Source organism: Cloeon dipterum, chromosome 3, assembly GCF_949628265.1.
Source record: "Cloeon dipterum chromosome 3, ieCloDipt1.1, whole genome shotgun sequence".
NCBI lineage: Eukaryota > Metazoa > Arthropoda > Insecta > Ephemeroptera > Baetidae > Cloeon > Cloeon dipterum.
Genome location: NC_088788.1, coordinates 37,048,809 through 37,068,207, shown reverse-complemented (window position 1 = coordinate 37,068,207; position 19,399 = coordinate 37,048,809). Strand labels below are relative to the sequence as shown.

The following is a 19,399-nucleotide window of genomic DNA, read 5'->3' as shown; positions in this document are numbered from 1 at the left end:
CGGGAGCCAATGGAGCAAAAAGTGACAGCAGACAGAGTTATATATACCTCCTCAGAGAGCGCGGGTCCAGCCACGCGGCGCATGATGGATTTGTGCCCCCCGTCCGCGTCATTTGAGCCCCTTAATCTGCACTGGTGACATCAGCTGATGTTTTGTTTATATGCTATTAGTCTCTAGCTCTTTTTAGGCAGCGGCCAACACGCTAATTGCATTTTTAATACGCGCATGGCGCCAGCGACGGAATGGATTTGACGCGTCGCCCACGGCATCGCACTTTTGCCCACTAATGGACCACGCATAATTCATCTTGATATGATCCGTCAAAATAACTTAAAATTTTCCCCTTCAGTCAACTATCTAGGCGTAACTTTTCAAGCGTCTGGCACTTGTTTTAGTCAACATATTGATCGAAGGGTTAAGGCCTCTATTTTTGCAACATTAAAAATAAAAAATCTGTGTCCTCTATTGATACGGCCACATAGTTATTTAATTTAGCAATCTCGCCTGATGCATCCTACGGTATTGAAGCTATTTGGTCACATTTAAATTTAAATGATTTCAATAAATTAGAAAGTGCTAAATCGGCTAAATCTAGATTTTTTAAAAAGGCGCTGGGCGTTGATAAACGAATGCGTTCTAGATTGGTTTATGAGCTTGTACAGACCGACCTATTCGTAAATGAGCTAAAATCAAAATTCTCTCACTTGTTCCGAAGCTTTTGTCAAGTTTGTAAGTAATATGAATATTAAAAAGCAAAATATTGATCCAAAATTGTATTATACTCCCGCAATGATTGGAAGGAAACGAATTGTAAGGATCGTTCCATGTTAACCAGATATTCTTTTCATGGGTATCATTTTCTTATTTGCACAAATTCTTGTTTTCACCTGGATGTTACTGACAAATGTAAATGTAGTCATTGTAATGCTGATCTGTATTCTATACTATTAGTATGTACAATATTCTTGACTGTCCTTTAAAACCTTTGACTTTAACCAAAGCAGCCTCATATAAAAATCCTGGAAATAGTTGTACGCCGTTGGCGTTTAATAAATATTTTATCTATCTATATGATCCGTCAACGCTTTTCTTTTTATGCAATAGAATAACTTTGTTTAATGGCATTGCAATGTACCACATTTCTGCAAATGGAGCGTGCTGATAAGGAATGTGCAAAACCAAATATTGATTTTTTAATTATTCTCGACACGAGAGGACCCTCTCATAACTATAGGGTACCAGTTGGAGCCAAAATGTTTCGAGAGAAATAAAAATATGAACCTACAATTACGAGGACAAGTGCAATGATTTTTCCTGTATCGAACTGTTTTATGAAAAAATTGTTGAGCGTTTAGAAATCAATTATTTTTCCTAAAAATGTATTATTATACAAATTATATTGTGCTTAAGAAAATGATTTTTGCACATCCCTGCGCAGAACAGGAACGTTTTTTCGCTGTGTCGATTGCACAATACGTCTTTCCTTCTCGTGAAGTTTTAAAAAAAAATATGAGAGACCACCTGCGAAGCAGAAAAATACGATATCGGAATAATATTATTTATTTTCCGCATAGCTGTCTGTGTTGATCTCTGTCGCACTTTTTCCTGGAATGCACCAACCACAGCGCAACTTGTGTCATTGCGTGACTCTGGAGAATTTCCGCTCCATAAACGCTGGTGTCAACCTCGCCTAGCTTACAATTAAAGTGTCGCCACAGAAAAGTGCAAACAACCACTCACGCATTTATTTGGAGTCACGAAAAATAATAACGCTGCGCGGAGTATAGGGGCAAAAAAAACCTTTTCGAGAGCTTGGTGCGGTCACCGTCATTAAAGCGTGTGGATCTTTTCCTCTCTTGGACCGAGAAAAGTGCTGCTCCTGACTGCATACGCTTAATCCGCGCGTTATAAAATATTCCTCACTGCATGCATGCCAGTGTTTCTTTTACTTGTTCTCAAGCAGAGAATGGAAGGCTTCAGCTCTTACTTAGCATAAATGTGACCATAAAAAGGTGGATTTTAATTTGTTATCCTTTCATCACATCTGTGACAAAATGCATTTTCGTGTTTTAATCCTCGCTCATCAAGGCTTCTTGAAGGCAAAATGTAATTAAATTTCGCGTAGGCCTTGAATAACTCATTTTCACAACTGAGCTTGTAATCTCATGATGAATTTACCAAGCTGTGCAAAGAAAGCTGCGCTCGACATGCTTTAAATGAGTTATAAATCTTAAAGAAGGTAAATTAAAGTAAATCTTTTATTAATTTGGTTTTAACAACACTTAACACTGACGAATAAATTTTTTGTGCCGAGCATTTATGCAGATACTGCTTGCCATTTTTTTTGCCATTGTTCATGAATCTCAATATGCATTTAAATATTTAAAATGAGTAATAAACAGAAATAACATTCAATACAATGACTTCAGCTACAGGAATTTGAAGTATTTGAGATTTCTAAAATTAGACCTATAGTGCTAAATTTAAAGAAGATTTTTCAAAGCAAGCATGACAACGCTGGCCAGACCGACAGCGGAAACGGCCGCTGACTTTGGACCGCTGTTGCAGAAATCGGTGCTGTTGCAAGTGGAGCAGTGCTCAAGCTTTGCAGAATGGCCATATTCTTCGGAGACAGTGCTGCAAAGATCATCAAGCATCAATGGGATGCATTGTCTGGTAACTATTTTTCTCATGTTGCCCTCTCCGTCGTCTGAAATGATTGAATATAAATTAAATAACAAATTCAGAGAATGCGGCAAAATAGTATTTTAATTGGCACACACGAAAACAAAAAGAGACACGGTCCATTTAATTAATCAATTTTTGTGATAAGGAAAAGCCCAACACTCGATTATTTTAAAAAAAAAAAAAATCTTTTCCGACGTTTCTACGGCGAATGGCTGGACTGATTTTTTTATTTCAGCATGTCTAAAGAAATAATTCTAGAAGCACAGCAGCAGGATTGAGTTTAAAATCGCAGCACGAGTGCCTTAAAATTAAAATTATTATATTAATTTTTTACGAAAGTATACGGTGGCGCCATCTTTTGGCTAAGGGCTTACCCAACTGGTGAATTAACCACATTTTTCATTGTTGACTTTAGCAAGTAGTTCGTCGAGTTTATTTTTTTTTGTGAAATTTAGCAAGCAAACTATCTCTAAAATCAGAACCGAGGAAAAGTTAAATTTCGGATTTTGCCATTTTGTCGATTTTTTCACTTTTGATTTGGATCCCTCTCACCGCGATCTATCCAATGGTGTGCGAATGTTGAGGAAAATACCTATACATTGAAAAATAAACTAAATATTTAGTAAAGATAAAAGGGTGTTTTCACGATTTTTTACAAAGCTTTTTAAAATAATTATCTTTTGACGCCCATATGTTCAGTTTCTATTCTATATAAGTCAAAAATAATTTGAAATAAAATTTTGAATAATATGAATTAAAATGACGTAATTTTCAATCAAACCAGATTTTCATTCAGGAGCGTTATCAATGTGGAGTGGAAGAGTTAAAACGATTATTGCTTGAAGCGTGTAACTTTGTCCATATTTTTTGAATTGGATTGCATCACAGAAAGAAAGACATACTGATGGTAACAATTGTCTTCATGCAGGTGACGCCGCTATCCAAGGTGCACACTGGAATATTTGTGGAGTTAAATGGATCTGCGCAGTTCTGAGCGTCGTTTGCCGAGGCGCAGGAATAGCACTGCAGACCCCGGCCTGAGGAATGGATCAAAATCACGCCATTCGATGGAATCATTATCCTTACCTTGCTGGACAGCCAGGGCGAGGAAGCACAAAATGATGAATGCACGCATTTTGGTGGACAGGAGAAGTGCAACTAACCGACTATGTCGTTAAACGCGGACTGATTAGAGTATTTGATTTGAGGAGGAAAAATCTGTCGCATCGTGATAAAAAGCCGATGTCCGAGAAATCCAAACGGGTGCAAAGTGTACCGCACGACACACCTAACTCTGCGAGCCTTATCAGCATCAAAATGATCACCAATTCTCCCGGCAGGAATTATCTGTGCCGACAGTATACAGTATAGTCCACTTTCCTTGTTTGGATGTGTACTAAAGGAAATTTTGTTTCCAAATCAAAAATAATAATTGGAAACAAGTGGACGCGGATGTTCTCTATTTCTATGATTAAGCCAAACGGGTGCAAGGTGTACCGCACGATACACATAACTCTGCGAGCCTTATATCAGCGGCAGAATGGTGACAAACTCTCCTGGCACAAATTATCTAAAACTTGTTGTAGCACGAGGGTTTAATGAAACAATATTTTTATAAATACTTTTTAATATTCCACATCAAACAATAAAATGACCTCAGCTGAAAGTATTTGCGATTTCTTAAATTTGACCTATTGCCAAATTTAAAGTAGATTTTTCAAAGCAAGCATGACAACGCTGGCCAGACCGACAGCGGAAACGGCCGCTGACTTTGGACCGCTGTTGCAGAAATCGGAGCTGTCGCAAGTGGAGCAGTGCTCAAGCTTTGCAAAATTGCCAAATTCTTTGGCGACAGTGCTGCAAGGATCAGCTAGCGACGAAGGGGCGCATGATCTGACAACTATTTTATTCATGTTGCCCTCTCCGTCATCTGAAATGATTGAATATGTAAATTAAATCAGAGAATTGGGCTAATATTTTAATCGGCTGCCACGAAAACAAAAAGAGGCACAGTCCATTTAATTGTGACAAGCCCAACAAAACATTTCTGATCCCCAGATTATGTTGCCCCTTCAGAAAACAAGGAAAAATTCAGCGATTCTAAAAATGCCAAGAGTTTTTAGCTGCCAAATTTTTTTAAATTTCTTAAAACTTGAAATCTAAACCAGCCCCCGTTGGCTCGGATTGTCGCATTCTCTGGGATCTGATAATGGCTGCTCAATGTCAGAGATGACAAAAGATGGTTAGTTATAAGTGATTGGAAACGCTCAAATAGCTCAGCGGGCTGGTAGAGGAGGCGCCACGAGCTGGTTTTCGCACTTTTCCAGCGGATTTAGGAACAAATGTCTGGCGTTTTAATAAAAGAACTTCGGTGCGGGAAAGCAAAAAGATGACCACGATTGGGCCCAAACTCCACTTCGGCCACTCAGGCCCCATATATTATCTGCTCAGCGTTGTGTTATTCGGAAACTTAGCTTTTTACTCATTCTTAACTAAAGGTGAAAGGTTTTTTCACCATTTTCGTACGTAACTTTTTTCAAATATTTTCCTTTACTCCTATATATATTCAGTTTATATTCTGTATATTTGCATGCAAATTTGCCTAAATCCTATATAAATTAAAATGACGTAATTTTAAATCAAACGAGATATCAGTAATGGAGAATTATCGATGTGGAGCGGAAGAGTAAATAAAAATTATCGCTTGAAATGTGTCTATTTGTTATAATTTTTTTTAATTTGATTGTATCACAGAAAGAAAAAACTCACCAATTGTGAAAACTGCCTTCATGCAGCTGGTGTCGCTATCCAAGGTGCACATTGGAATATTTGTTGATTTAAATGGATCTGCGCAGTTCTGGGCGTCGTTTGCCGAGGCGCAGTTATAACACTGCTGAGCCTGGCCTGAGGAATGTTTCAAAATCTCTCTCTTCGCTGCCTTAACCCCCATGGACAGAGTCTTAGAAACTTGATTTCCAGATGTGTTGTCCTTTTTCTTATTCTTCTTTTCCCCATTTGTAAACTGGCCTGTGATAACATGAATGTATTGACACATACACCAGTTTTATGAAGCCCATAACGTTCGAAACCGCCAACAGATGGCGCCACTGTATACTTTCGTAATAAAATTAATTTTAGAGCACTTTCGCTGTGATTTCAGACTCAATCCTGCCACCGTGCATTCTTCACATCACTTAATGCGTTTTCTTTTGACGTGCTGAAACCCAAAACCAGTCCAGTCATTTGCCGTAGGAGCAGTGAAAAATATTTTTTATTTCAAAAAATAGTTTTTTTAACGATTTTACGGCGATTGGCTTAACCGATTTTGGTTTCTAGTACGTCAAAAAATCATTAAGTGAGGAATGCGCAGTGACAGGATTAAGTCTGAAATCGCAGCGGAAATGCGTTAAAATTAAATTTATTACTAAAGTATTCCGTGGCGCTATCTGTTGGCGGCTTCGAACACTAAGGGCTTGTGCAACTGGTCAATTGTTAGAAAAAACAGCCATAATGGAAACATCACTTACCTTGCTGGACAACCAGGATGAGGAAGCACAAAAGAATGAACGCACGCATGTTGCGGACAGGAGAAGTGCGACCAATCGACTACGTTTAAAGTGGATTGATTTGAGCTATATGTATATTTGATTAGAGCAGGAATATATATGTATAATATACATATGACAAAAAAGTCCATGTTTGAGGAAGCAAATCGGGGAATTTGCGCAAGGTGCACTGTATACGACACGCACTTGACTCTGCGATCCATATCAATTATCAGCAGCAGAATGATGACTAAATCTCTCGGCAGGAATTATCTATGTCCACGGTACAGCTTATACTACAGTATTGGAATGAAAAAGGTAATTAAATCAACGGAAAACCAATAATAATTGAAACCCAATACTTGTGCAATGATAAATTATCCTTGGCGACCAGGGATGTGTAAAAACACATATTTAACAGTTACAACAAATTATTTTTTTTGGCACAGATGAAAGGGTCGCGATGAATGACCCTCTCTTTGTATTTTGTATGATGTCTAAATTTGCATCCCTTACGGAGACAATTTAGTTCGACCAGACAAGACCGATTCGACATTTTGCACGTGTACGTGCTTCAAAAAATAATTCAAACTTAAATGTAGATTTATTGCCACAGTGAGTGTGCCTGACCCTTTTGACAGGAAGCTATATGTTCTATTTTTTGTAAAGTCATATGCACAAGTATGGAGGTTTTTTAATAATTAAATTAATACATGTCAAATTAACATCTTCCACTCGGCCTTCTATTTTTCATTCAAGATCCTACTTAGTCTGCTTTAATAAATTCTTTAATTAATAATCGGTTAGTCAGGAACACCAGAAGAAGAGCAATGATCGACACCTTTTAATTTTTACAGGTATTTTTTAATCACTATAAGAGTCCATAAGAGACATTACAACATGTATCACGAGGGCAAATAAAACAAAAATTTTAAAAATACTTTTTATTATTTCACATGAAACAATGAAATGACTTAAGCTTCCGGAATTTGAAGTATTTGAGATTTCTTGAATTTGACCTTGTGCTTAATTTAAAGTGAATTTTTCAAAGCAAGCATGACAACGCTGGCCAGACCGACAGCGGAAACGGCCGCCGACTTTGGACCGCTGTTGCAGAAATCTGTGCTGTTGCAAGTGGAGCAGTGCTCAAGCTTCGCAAAATTGGCCTGTTCTCCTGCGAAAAGGCTGCAAGGATCGTCTACCAACATAGGGGCGCACGATCTGGCAACTACTTTTTTCATGTTGCCCTCTCCGTCATCTGAAAATATTGAATGTAAATTAAATCACAAAATTCGTATCTCTGGAATCGGCTGCCACGAAAACAAAATGAGATATGCAGTCCATTAAATTGTGATAAGGACAAAACAAACATTTCTGATTGATGCTACTCCTTCATTACTCAACAATTCTTTAATCCAGCATTTCAAAAAATTCCAAGATTTTTTTAGCCAAATTTTTTAAATTTCTTGTAACTTGAAATATAAACCAGCCACATTGTTAAGGCATTCTCATCAGTATCAAAGCAATATTAAGAGATACTTGAGCAGTTCGGGGATCTAATAATGGCTGCCCAATAATGTCAAAGATGGAAAAAGGTGGTTACTTAAGTGACTGGGAATACTAAAATAGCTCAACAGGCTGGTTGGAGGCGCCACTTGCTGGTTTTTGCACCTTTCCAGCGGCTTTAGGGACAAATGTCTGGCGTTTCAATCAAAGACGTTTGTTTGAGGAATAATTCCCAAAATTGTGAAATAAATCGTGATTTTACAACTGTGAGCCGATTTTCTCAAAAATTCAAACGGTAACAAGGGAAACTTAGCTTTTTACTCAATCTTAGAAAATGGTTTTTCACAATTTTTCTCTATAGCTTTTTTGGATAGTTATTTTACGACTTTGATTCAGTTTAACAGTAAAATAATATAAAAATTGCTATAATCATTTATAAATTAAAATGACGTAATATTAAATTAAACAAGATGTCAGTAATGGAGCGTTATCAATGTGGAGTGGAAGGGGAGATAAAAATTGTCGCTTGAAACGTGTCACTTTGTTATATGTATAGAAAAAGACTCACCAATGGTAATAATTGTCTTCATGCATGTGACGCCGCTTTCTAAGGCGCAAAATGGAACATTGGTTGCGTTGAATGGATCTGCGCAGTTCTGGGCGTCGTTTGCCGAGGCGCAGGAATAGCACTGCAAAGCCCGACCTGAGGAATGGATCAAAATCACGTTATTCGACGAAAACACCAACTAACTCATCCTTACCTTGCTGGACAGCCAGGGCGAGAAAGCACAAAAGGATGAAAGCACGCATGTTGCGGACTGGAGAAGTGCGACCTATCGACTATATCGTTAAACGTGGACTGATTAGAGTTATATATTTGATTTGAGGAGGAAAAATCTGACGCATCGTGATAAAAAGGCGACGTCCGAGGAAGCCAAATGGGGAATATGCGCAAGGTGCACCACGACACACCTAACACTGCGAGTCTTATCAGCAGCGGCAGAATGATGACAAACTATCCCGGCCGAAATTATCTATGCCGACAGTTTATACGTCAGCACGTCCCCTTTCCTTGTATGAGTGTGCACTAAAGGACGTTTTTTATCAAATCAAAAATAATAATTGGAAACAACTGGACGCGGATGTTCTCTCTTCTATGATTTTAAAGCGGGAAAATTATGAGAGTAAACAAACACAAAAATTGCTGCCCTAAAGGATAGCGGTTCGCAATGTTTATTTTAATTCGATGGTCTGAATACATTTTTTAAAAATTCATTAGAATCAAACAGAGAGGGAATTATTAATAGTTTTTCCAACACACCCACAGTGCGTGTTTGATATTTTCACAATTTCATTTGTTTTTTACTTAAAATATTTGATTAGTGACATAAAACGTTATCACATCGGCGTCCGTGTGCTTGATAAGAGTGATTTGGCGCAGCCCGCATATTCAGCTTGATAAGCAGCGTCTTGGAGGCGAGCACAAATAATGCAAAGGCATATTGAGGCGGTGGCCGCGCGCACGAATTTAATCTGCAGCAACCCTTGCAGGCAAAATTAGCTAGACGAACTAATTATTATTTCATTAGGAGCAGGTCGCTGATAAATATGCGGTGCGTGCGCGCGATGAATGGAGCACTCGAGGAAGAATGGCCGCAAACTTTTCCGGAAGAGCAGGAAACGCCTTTCCGCCGAGAGAGGGAAGCGAAATCGTGCGCCGAGGAGCAATTGCCGCCGCTGCTGGCTGCTGCTGCGGATGAGCGCCTATTTTTAATGAAAACGCACCGACCCCTTTTCGGGCAGGATTATGCGTGTGCGGCGGTGGAATAATGAACGCAAACTATGAATGATACTATGTTGCGGGCCTTTATGTACACAGCCGCGCACGCGGTGAAATGATTCATTTAATAAGAGCTGCTTTGCGCAGCAAATTTTATTGCTCTCCGCGTGTTGCATTGCATATATACACGGCAACTGCAAGTGGAAATAATATTCTGCTCCGTTTCACGGTCATTTAAGACGAGTAATTTACAGCCGCCGGGGGGAGATTTTGGTTTATTAAATTTAGACGTCTTGCATTACGCATTACCCGCATTGAATTACGTTTTTTGCCGATTCGCCGGCAGCTTGATTGCAATTTTACGCGAAATTTGACGGTATTACTGTCGCAATAAAGGGGAAGGTAAATTAAATTGGATTTTTACTCTCAAAGCCTCAGGGGAACGAAATTCCTAACTAGAATTCGCATCGCTCATTGCATTACATGTCTCCAAATTGAAATTTTTGCAGAATCCAGGGTAAAAAATGATAAAAAAGACTTTCCAGTGTTTTTTTTTTTAATAAATTATACATATCTTTAAAATAACATGATCTGCTTTTGATGCAAATTAAAACTGGAATCCTAATTTTCTACGGTTGGAAAATCGGGAAAACCTTTTCATATCGCAGGAATTGATAAAATTTAAAAAATTCAAATAGTTTTAATTTTTACATGACTTCTAATTAGAGTAAACTATTTAAATTTATTTTTGAAAATGATTTAAAGCCTCAAATCTGTTCAATTTCATTCTTAAAAGAACTTGTGGCTTTTTACATTATTATTATTATTATTCATCTGGTGTTAGAGTAAACCAAAGAGAAAAAACAACTAACCCAGGAAAAAAGGCGACCTTCAAAGTGCTTGGCTAACAAGATTATTTTGCGCCATTGGTGTTCAGAGTTGTGTTGAGACAATGCAGTGCTGATTGTGAGTGCAGCGAGCTGTGAAAACCAATATTGTGTGTTGCCTCTCCCTTTGCTCATTATTTGTTTTTTAGCTCTCTTCATTAGAGAAACTAAAGGCAGCAGTTGATCTCGCGAGTGTGGTTTCAGGTGGCGGCAACGCTGCGGTTTGGCGCACGGCTCGCGCGCTAATTGGCATCCACCGCTAACGCACAGGTCCTGTGTCTCCTTTCGTTTCGACTGGAAATGAGGTGCGTCGCGGCCACCGCCTCGTAAATTGAGCTATTCTGGAGCAAATCCAGAACTCGCGTCCTTTTTTTAACTTCTTCTACCGTCCAAACTAACAGGTGTATCCGCACTTGCTACATAAGAGGTTATGACAACTGCAATTCTTATGATTGATGCATTAAAGAGGTTTGTTTCAGATGCAGGCGAAAATGATCCACCCTCCACCCTCATCGTCCTTTCCTGCCAGCTGCTCGAAAAGTGCGAGGGTGTGTTTTTTCACGTTTTTTAATACTCATCAACCCCTTTTGGCTGGAGTGGCGCGGCGCGTAATTAATTGGCTTTTTAAAGAAGAAAATTGACGCGCGTGCAGGATATTGCGCCAAACGCGCTAACTTGTGGCTGCCAGACGATTGCAAGACGCCGTGCGTCCGATGGGGCAAAAGCAGTGCGGCTGCTGCCTCATGGGGCATGTGTGCACTTACTCGCATTTCACTCTCGCCGCGTTTCCTCCTGCACGCCACACGTTCGCTCTTATGTTATTTGATTGCTGCGCGAGCTGTCGTAAAAGCGTAAGGGTTATATATGCTTCTAAAGTGCTGATCTGGTGTTTAGTGTCACGCGTATGTGCATGTGCAGGCTTCACCTTTTTTCGGATTGCAAAAGATGCTTTTCAAGGGGAAATATGATCGTCTGCAATTACAGCTATAATGCTATTTTCCTAATTCCTTCAATTAAAAAAATATTGGTTTATATATAATATATCTTGACCATCCATTTTGTCCAATAGGATTTTCCACAGCATTGGGCTTCTCGCTAAAAAAATTCACGCAGCATTTTGATAGCATAGAACAGAAACAGCTCGAGATTTAAGCGTCTCAACCTGGATTTATTTCTTACATACTTTTGTCCAGCAAATTAATTAGATGCAAAGATGCTTTTAGCATTTTTTACAAGAGTATCACAATTGTGCTCATAAGGAAAATGAAAAACGCGACGGCAACCTGGGCGGGGCTGCTGTTGCATAAATCGGCATCACTACAAGTCGTGCAATAATAAAAGGACCCGAGTAATCTATCCTCAAAAAATCGTTCTTTAATTTTGTTGCAAGCGTCTGGGGTGTCATCTATTGCACCTCTTCGGAATTTTACCTCCACGTTATAACTAGAACCTAAATTTATGTGACAGACTGTTCGAAAACAACTACTTTTTTTAAAAAAATGTACTTACCGATTATGGCAATGGCCTTGAAGCAAATCCCGGTTACATTTTTCTTGACGTTTGCCTGGACAAAGGGGTCGCTACACTCTGAAGAATCAGCGCAATCGTAACAGTCCAAGCTGAAACCTATAAATCAAGCTTTAAATTTATAATTTCAAAAAAATCAAATCTAACCTTTCTAGAGCCAGAGGAGGAAAAAAACACAATTTCCAATCCAGTTCCGCATATTTCGCTTGGACCGTGCAGCTGTCTTTGCTCGGTCAAAAATTTGCGTAAACTGCAAGCAATAGAGAATAAATATCGCACTACCGCAAGGATTTCAATTGATAATCATTATCAAGTCCTTTATCAGCCCAGCAAGAGAATTTGAAATGAGTCACACATTTTTTTATATGAGAAACGGTTTTGTAATGTAAATGAATACATTTCATTTGTTTGAGAGTTGTAACCAACTTTTTGCTATTTCTTTTTGTTATTTCTTCAATAATTTGAGTCAATTTGTATTGAACATTATATGCATTTTGATGTACATGATTGGTGTATAGCTTTATTGTGTGTATGCTGAAAGTCAAATAAATCTTTAATCTATTCTATTCTAATCATCTGTTGCAACTAAATTAAATGCAAATTTACAATTCAAATATTTCGTCGTTTTAGTATTAATTATTGGTTCGGGTGACTATACATTACATTGTAGTGCCTGCCTATAGGTCGCACTCTCCTCCACCGCGTTTCTGTGCACCTTTTCTTAGTATAGCACGCAGGGCTGGGCATGGGCGGATCCGTTTTTTTTTCAGCTAGTTTCTCCCGCAATTTTGGTGCTCATGAAAAATTACATTTAAAATGTTTTAAAAAAAACTCAAAAACCCATGAGTCAACAAAAACCAAAATACCTGTTCCAACTCCATATTTGTTCATGAGCATTTTTGTTCATGATATAATCATGAGGTGCAAACAACCGCACAAAACTGGTAAATTCCGCAAAAACACCACTGCACTGCAAGTTTGGGAAACTCCCCTGTAGATACTCAGCCCTAAGTAGCAGTGTTTCTTATCTTCCCCTCTGCGTGGAACGTCACACAATCACGCCGCAGACGAACGAGATCAATTGTGCCCAATAATAGCCTTCACTCGTTCGTTCTGTGTAATTGAGAACCAATATTTGTGAGAATCTGTTGAGCCTTATTATGAGTAACAGACACGATTAAAATTGCCGAGGCTTAAGATAAAGGCATTCTACAAATTTGAGGGATTTATTTAAGGAATTCTCCTCAACATTAAATTTAGCTTTCAATCTAGGTCAGGCGTTACTCACCGTAAAATGTCATTTTTTTAAAAGGTGTATTCCAGTGAGATAATTTTTAGCTTCAGCCATTTGCGTCTAAAATTACATTACAAATTAATATGTATATTGTCTGTATTTTGTTGAGACCTTGGATTTGAAAATAAATCGCAAGATTTGCAGCCCTTTTTTGGTCTGACCATGATGATACACCGTATAGATATCTATTTTCCGATTGCACACATATTAGAAAATTTTGCTTCTACATTCTAGTCTTCATCCTAAAAATTCGCTACTATTTAGCAATCAGCAGATGACACGCAGCCACAGATAGTGCGGCTTTCTCGGAAATGACAAAACAAACTAATCTCAAGATAACGCCTTCAAGGAAGCGAATTGACGCAAATTTATTGAGGACGTTTACCCTTTATTTGGTTCGGGTTACAATCAATTTACGTTTAATAAAACTGGCTCAAGATGAAGGCGGCAGCTCCGACGAAAAGGGCGATCCAGGTTGCAGTGAATCGTGGTGCGGCGTTGCAAAAGTCGCCGGAGTCACAAATTTTGCACTCTATTTCGATTCCCGGTGGGATATCAATTCCGTTGTTTATCAGGTCTTCGCATGACACGTCGGCAGGCAAACAACTCCTACTTGTGAGAAATCCTTTGACTGATCAACAAAAACACATGCATAAATCTTATCACGTTGGTTATCTGAAATTAAAAACTTACCGCCTAGCTTCACGCAACGACCGTTTGGTAAATCGCACGTTGTTGCTAAGTTTTTGTTAAACGGATCGGGACACGAGTTCGACGGTGTTAGCCCCGGCCCGCATTGGTGACATTTTAAGGCCAGTCCTTGATAATAATGCATTAAAATATATATTAAAACGTTGGCAGAACAACACACCCTGCTGAAGTGCGAGAAGAAAAACGCAGAGAGCCAGAATGGAACGCATCTTTCTCGGAGTAATGCGTAATGTGGTGTAAAATCGACTGCAAAGTTCGCAGTAAATTTTACTCTTTTATAATGTTTTAGCTGAGTGATAAGAACAAAATACGTAGGAAATGTCAAATTTTATTGCTGCCAATACCATAATCTTGGGAGGTATGAGAAAAGTGACATCATTTTGTGTAAAAGCATCAATTTTTTATGAAATGGATTTTACAAAGCGTAAAAGCCGCACAGTCAGCATTGAGCCATGAGTGCCGAAATTATATTCAGTGCCAAAACAGGGATTAAAATTTGTCTCACACAATCTCAGTTCAATTGATAAATAATAAATTCGAAATGTCAGTTGTAATTTTCTCAAAACAAGTCTCTGTTTAAATAAATTTCCCGTGTCAAATTATTATTGTTCCTTTTTTCTGCATGGTATATTGGTTGGATTAAGTAAGAAGTAACAAAAATTCCAATATTGACAGAGTGGCTGAACAACAATTATCACAAGCTTCATTATTTGCGACATCTTGCTTATTCTTAAGTGCGACTTTTATCAGTCGTTATCGCAAGATGACAGATTTATGGCTCACCATCTCTATAAATTTATTTTCCCAGAAATGATTCTGCAAACGCCGAATGACGACAGAAGCTAATTCCAAAATGTCGAAAAATGAGGCAAATTCGATATTTTAACAATAAAAAAGCAATAATTAAAAATAAAATTAAGGACATTAATGCGATTTTTTTATTTTATTTTAAACAATCCATTACATCATTTTTAGTAAAAGTGTTTGATCATGAGAGCAACAGCTGCAAGGAAAACCACGGCCGAGACAGCAGTGAATCGTGGTCCAGCGTTGCACAGCTCTGTCTGGCAAATGTCGCATTGCAAATTTAGCTGCCATGCTTCCGTATTAATCGTGGCGCATGTTGCGTCAGAGGGAACGCACTTCCTCGTTGTCTGAAATCCTTGGACTGAACAACAAACGGAATTTTGATTCTTTTTCACTGAATTCATTTAAAATGAACTTACGTATATTAAGTCCGATATTATTTGTCTTCATGCAAGCCCCTCCTTCGAGTTCGCACGTTTCTGTTTGGTTTGCGTTGAACGGATCGGCACACGCCGAACTGATTCCACATTGGAAGCATTTCACGGCCAGTCCTAGAAATAAATTAATTGATACTGCATCTAATTTTCCTGATTTAAAACTCACCCTGTTGGCATACGTGAAGGAAAACGCAGAGAATTAACAAGAAACGCATGATTAACAGAATTTAAGTTCGAGTGACTCAATAAAAGTTTGCAGTGCATTTGCTCTCTTTATAGCCGAGTTGACGGTGATAACAGCGAGACGACGCAAAAGTATTTGAAAAGTAAAATTTTATGGATGATGATATCATTTTATCTTTCAACACAAACCTTGTTCTCTTTACACCATTTACAAGACAATTATTTTTTAAAAGTTAATTACTCTAGTCGCAGATGATAAAATGTTCCCAAAATAAATCTCACTGCGGCTGCGTGAGCCAAAGTGCCTAATGTGTTTGGATGTTCCGAATCCGTTTAATAACCCTTGTCTAATAAAAAGCGACGCCGAGCATTTGAGAGACGTGAAATATGCCTCTGGTAATTATATCAGAAAAATTCGTATAACGAGCCGCTCTCAGACACACACACGCATATCAGCTGTCTGCTCGTTTATGATTAGCAGCGGACTAAAGAGCTCATTAAGCCCACTTTTTTCACTCCATTTCCGACTTGGCGCTATATGGTGGTTGTGGCAATCGGAATTTCCACTGAGATTAAACAAACATTGTTAATTGGTTCCGAAGGGTTCAAGTTGAAAAATTATCATGAATTAACGACCGTAGAGAAAGGGATCTATTTTTCGGACGCATGAGACGAGAAAAAACGTATCCAACTGCCAAAGTTCATTCATCGCAGGACGCAGTCGAGATTGATAATATATATTCCAGGCTCCCCCATAGACAGAGTAGAGTGTTCATAAGGCAGACATTTTTGGAGTAATTCAATTCACCAGTTGTATAAACCCTAATTTTTCGAATCCCCCAACGGATCGCGCCACTATATACTTTTGTAATAATTTTAAGGCACTTTCGCTGTGATTTCAGACTCAATCCTGCTACTGTGCATTCTTCACTTAAAATTTTTTTTTGACGTGCTGAAAACCAAAATAAGTTTACGCTAATCGCCGTAGAATCGTAGGAAAAGATTTTTTATTTCAAAAAATAGTTTTCATGATTCTGTGGCGATTGGCTGGACGGATTTTGGTTTTCAGCACGTCAAAAGAAAGCATTTTCAGTGAAGAACCCACAGTGGCAGGTTTGAGTCTGAAATCGCAGCGAAAGTGCCTCAAAATTAAATTTATTACTAAAGTATACGGTGGCGCCATCTGTTGGCGGCTTCTAACATTGAAGGCTTATGCAACTGGTGATTCATTATATTTTTCAAACCTTTTTGCATGCAATTGGCAAATTAGAAGTAATTACGCTTCTTGAAAATAAAGTTCGGTGAATTTCAAGTGCAAAAGGAGAAATGAAACTGCGAGCGAGAGTTATATAATTCGAGAGAAGCAGGTGCGAGATTTATGGTTGCGTGCATTCCTCAGCATATATCATATTCTGTGAAAAACTAAATTGTATAGCTATTCGGCCCAATGTACCAGATCTTTTGGCGTGAAAAATAATAAAACAAAATGCATTTTTGATTATACTCACGGACAGAAAAATGACCCAATCATCTTTAATTTCTCAGAAACGAGCCTCGTTGTGGAATGCGCTCGCACTGCAAATGGCGTGTCGCAAAAGAAAAAACATTTTCGTGCAAAAAAATCAGTTTGCTCCGCTGATTAAGGCACCATTAAGGCTCATCAAAATTAAAAGCGAGCTCATTAGACGCTGTCTAAACAACACCGGCCGGCGTCGGAAGTCACTCGATCTTTTTATTTCTTGAGAATAGCTCCACCGAACGAGTCTTTTGCGTGCTCAAGGGCAGATTCGGCTCGCAGATTAATATTTATGATTTCGCATGTGAACAATTATTATCGTATATGAGCAGCCGCAAGTGGAAAGAGATGAGATGCACACACGCATCATTTAGGAAATCAAAAAGGGAAAAATTTGCTCGCATGCTCAATTCGATGTTTCTGCTGGGGCTGTGAAAGAAAGAGAATTCATGATTCAAGAATCAAACAAAAGAGCAAACAGTAAAATTGAATAATTTATGAGTAGTAATTTTGGCCCTAAATTTCATAGGAAATTTGATATTTACTCATTTTTCAATTTTAGTGTTTGCTATATACGGTTAACTTAAAAATTAAGGGTTTAAAGGTTCAATTGCAAACTGTAATTCTAAATCAATTTCAAAAATTTAGGCGTTTTCTTCAAAGTCCCGTAAATTGCAAAAATCCTCGAATGGAAACCTTTGCGAGTGAATTTTAAAATAACGGTAAACCACCCTTTCAATCAGTAGTTTTTTGTTTAAATTATACATCAAATTGAGATTTTAGCAGATTTTCCATTTTTCACAGCCCTGTTAAATTACTTGTAGCACCGCATTTTCATGATACGCGGAGTGTGCTCGAGCAGCCAGGTGCATGCGGTCTGTCGGATCGGTCAGAAGGCTAGCATTTATTCGAAATGACGAGGCCAAAAGCCGGCGAGCGAGAGCATCTCAGGTGTAATCATCATTTTCGAATGGCCGGCGGCCCTGTTTGCCGTGCATGTGGCTGCCGTGCATGTGGCCGCAGCCACGAAAAGAAAAGAAAATCTGCCGGACACACAAACGTACGTGTTTTCGGAGCCTGCAGCCACGCCTTGCTGCCTCCAGGGCGTGGAATAAGAAATTAAAAAGGCGAGCGCGCGGTAGCTGATAAAAGGGACACGACACATCAGACGCTCTGCTGGATGCTGTGTGGATGCGGGTCGGCCCTTACCTCTTCGACACACCGCGTGCTGAGATCGCTTTCTGTGCCACAAAAGCTGGAATTTGGGGCCCGCAGTGCGCGGAATTGCGTCTTGCTCAGCTGCAAAAATCCAGCTTGCGAACTTGATTATGGACCAATTGTTTTGCTTAATTAATTTTGCTACATTGTTTTCTGAGACAGGAATGAAAAAAAAATTTGAATGGGCTGTGAGACTGTTCCAGTATTAATTACACTTATAACGCTTTATAGTTGAGATTTTTCAAATCAATTAATGATTTCATGATCAGGAATAAAAATTAAATCATTTTAATTAATTTTATTGCATATTAGATACAACTTTTCAGTAAAAACTTAGTTTTAATTAATAAGTTGACGCATTTTGGTAGTAAATTTCTCTGCACAACCAATAAATCTATCAGGATTTTCCCTCCAATTATGTGTACCTCTGAATTGCAAAATTTTCAAAAAATAATGTCATTTTCCTAACGGTTAACTTGTGGAAATCGATTTTTTTTTATCAAAGATTGATTGATTTTAAATTTCGCAAAGAACAAATTTTGGTCCAAAGTATTTTGCCCCGGCGTGAAAAAAAATGGAACGCAAATAAATTCTGAGCTTGAACGTAGCCAAATTACTTGATTATTTAATCATAATTTTCGCAATTTCATTTACGCTGAACGTGTTTTGTAATTAACAGTGTATTTGTTGAGTCGAAATTCATTGTGCGAGATAATATTTGCAGAACCGTGCTGGATTAACACAATTGCAATTATGATCGCTGCTAAATCGTATTTCTTCCACTGAATTGTGCGTGGAATTAATGCTTGCACAGCAATTTCGAGCTCGGTTTATCAAACAAAACCTCTCTCTATCTCTGTGTCCGCGGCCGAAAAATAATATCACACATAATTGGACGCTCTCGTTGTTTATCCAACAACGCTGCTTTCTCATTATTTATCATGGCGTGCTGGGCTGCACAGAGTCACTTGTTTGGAAGTGTTGCTATCTACCTCCATCTCTAAAATATAATATACAAACGCCAGGAAGCAGTTTATGAATACAATTTTCTCCAACGACGCTGACCACAGCGTTATATTAATTTTTAATTACTCCGAGAGAGACAGCTTATCTCTATTTATCCACGTTTTTCTATCAATATGTTAATTTTACGGCTTTCGGGAGCTGAAGACGCCGAGGAGGAGGGTGTAAGAATCACGTTCTTCTCGCCCCAGCCGGCGCATAATTTACTCGCACACGCAGCAAAAGTCCTTCATTAACACTTCAGACACCGCTGCTGGGGCTTTGATTGCGCGGGGAA

General features: G+C 38.6%; 3 protein-coding genes and 3 long non-coding RNA genes across 6 annotated transcripts; all 6 read right to left on the bottom strand.

Annotated features, from left to right (window-relative positions):
* Positions 1 to 2,114: 2,114 nt before the first annotated feature.
* LOC135940058 (uncharacterized) lies at positions 2,115 to 3,897 on the bottom strand. Its single transcript, XM_065484729.1, has 3 exons — positions 3,775 to 3,897; positions 3,591 to 3,725; positions 2,115 to 2,710 (listed from the first exon to the last, which is right to left on the bottom strand). Exons 1-3 carry the CDS (start codon positions 3,821 to 3,823, stop codon positions 2,484 to 2,486), a joined length of 411 nt encoding a protein of 136 aa, XP_065340801.1. The 5' UTR covers positions 3,824 to 3,897; the 3' UTR covers positions 2,115 to 2,483.
* Positions 3,898 to 4,305: 408 nt separating this feature from the next.
* On the bottom strand, positions 4,306 to 6,289 carry LOC135940986 (uncharacterized). The gene is made up of 3 exons (XM_065486171.1): positions 6,216 to 6,289; positions 5,458 to 5,715; positions 4,306 to 4,618 (listed from the first exon to the last, which is right to left on the bottom strand). Exons 1-3 carry the CDS (start codon positions 6,262 to 6,264, stop codon positions 4,392 to 4,394), a joined length of 534 nt encoding a protein of 177 aa, XP_065342243.1. The 5' UTR covers positions 6,265 to 6,289; the 3' UTR covers positions 4,306 to 4,391.
* Positions 6,290 to 7,162: 873 nt separating this feature from the next.
* On the bottom strand, positions 7,163 to 8,720 carry LOC135940555 (uncharacterized). Its single transcript, XM_065485487.1, has 3 exons — positions 8,501 to 8,720; positions 8,308 to 8,442; positions 7,163 to 7,491 (listed from the first exon to the last, which is right to left on the bottom strand). Exons 1-3 carry the CDS (start codon positions 8,547 to 8,549, stop codon positions 7,265 to 7,267), a joined length of 411 nt encoding a protein of 136 aa, XP_065341559.1. The 5' UTR covers positions 8,550 to 8,720; the 3' UTR covers positions 7,163 to 7,264.
* Positions 8,721 to 11,729: 3,009 nt separating this feature from the next.
* LOC135939890 (uncharacterized) lies at positions 11,730 to 12,180 on the bottom strand. Its single transcript, XR_010574791.1, has 3 exons — positions 12,081 to 12,180; positions 11,916 to 12,032; positions 11,730 to 11,856 (listed from the first exon to the last, which is right to left on the bottom strand). It is a non-coding gene; the product is annotated as an uncharacterized LOC135939890 (long non-coding RNA).
* A 1,416-nt stretch (positions 12,181 to 13,596) lies between these two features.
* Positions 13,597 to 14,190, bottom strand: LOC135940557 (uncharacterized). The gene is made up of 3 exons (XR_010574893.1): positions 14,099 to 14,190; positions 13,921 to 14,046; positions 13,597 to 13,858 (listed from the first exon to the last, which is right to left on the bottom strand). It is a non-coding gene; the product is annotated as an uncharacterized LOC135940557 (long non-coding RNA).
* A 651-nt stretch (positions 14,191 to 14,841) lies between these two features.
* Positions 14,842 to 15,503, bottom strand: LOC135940556 (uncharacterized). The gene is made up of 3 exons (XR_010574892.1): positions 15,349 to 15,503; positions 15,165 to 15,296; positions 14,842 to 15,106 (listed from the first exon to the last, which is right to left on the bottom strand). It is a non-coding gene; the product is annotated as an uncharacterized LOC135940556 (long non-coding RNA).
* Positions 15,504 to 19,399: the final 3,896 nt, after the last annotated feature.

Coding starts and splice junctions, on each gene's coding strand:
- LOC135940058 (XM_065484729.1), bottom strand. CDS start 3,823: ATGCGTGCATTCATCATTTTGTGCTTCCTCGCCCTGGCTGTCCAGCAA. Junction 3,726..3,774: donor CGCCCTGGCTGTCCAGCAAG/GTAAGGATAATG, acceptor TCCATTCCTCAG/GCCGGGGTCTGCAGTGCTAT. Junction 2,711..3,590: donor GAAGACAATTGTTACCATCA/GTATGTCTTTCT, acceptor CAATCATTTCAG/ACGACGGAGAGGGCAACATG.
- LOC135940986 (XM_065486171.1), bottom strand. CDS start 6,264: ATGCGTGCGTTCATTCTTTTGTGCTTCCTCATCCTGGTTGTCCAGCAA. Junction 5,716..6,215: donor CATCCTGGTTGTCCAGCAAG/GTAAGTGATGTT, acceptor ATGTTATCACAG/GCCAGTTTACAAATGGGGAA. Junction 4,619..5,457: donor GAAGGCAGTTTTCACAATTG/GTGAGTTTTTTC, acceptor CAATCATTTCAG/ATGACGGAGAGGGCAACATG.
- LOC135940555 (XM_065485487.1), bottom strand. CDS start 8,549: ATGCGTGCTTTCATCCTTTTGTGCTTTCTCGCCCTGGCTGTCCAGCAA. Junction 8,443..8,500: donor CGCCCTGGCTGTCCAGCAAG/GTAAGGATGAGT, acceptor TCCATTCCTCAG/GTCGGGCTTTGCAGTGCTAT. Junction 7,492..8,307: donor GAAGACAATTATTACCATTG/GTGAGTCTTTTT, acceptor CAATATTTTCAG/ATGACGGAGAGGGCAACATG.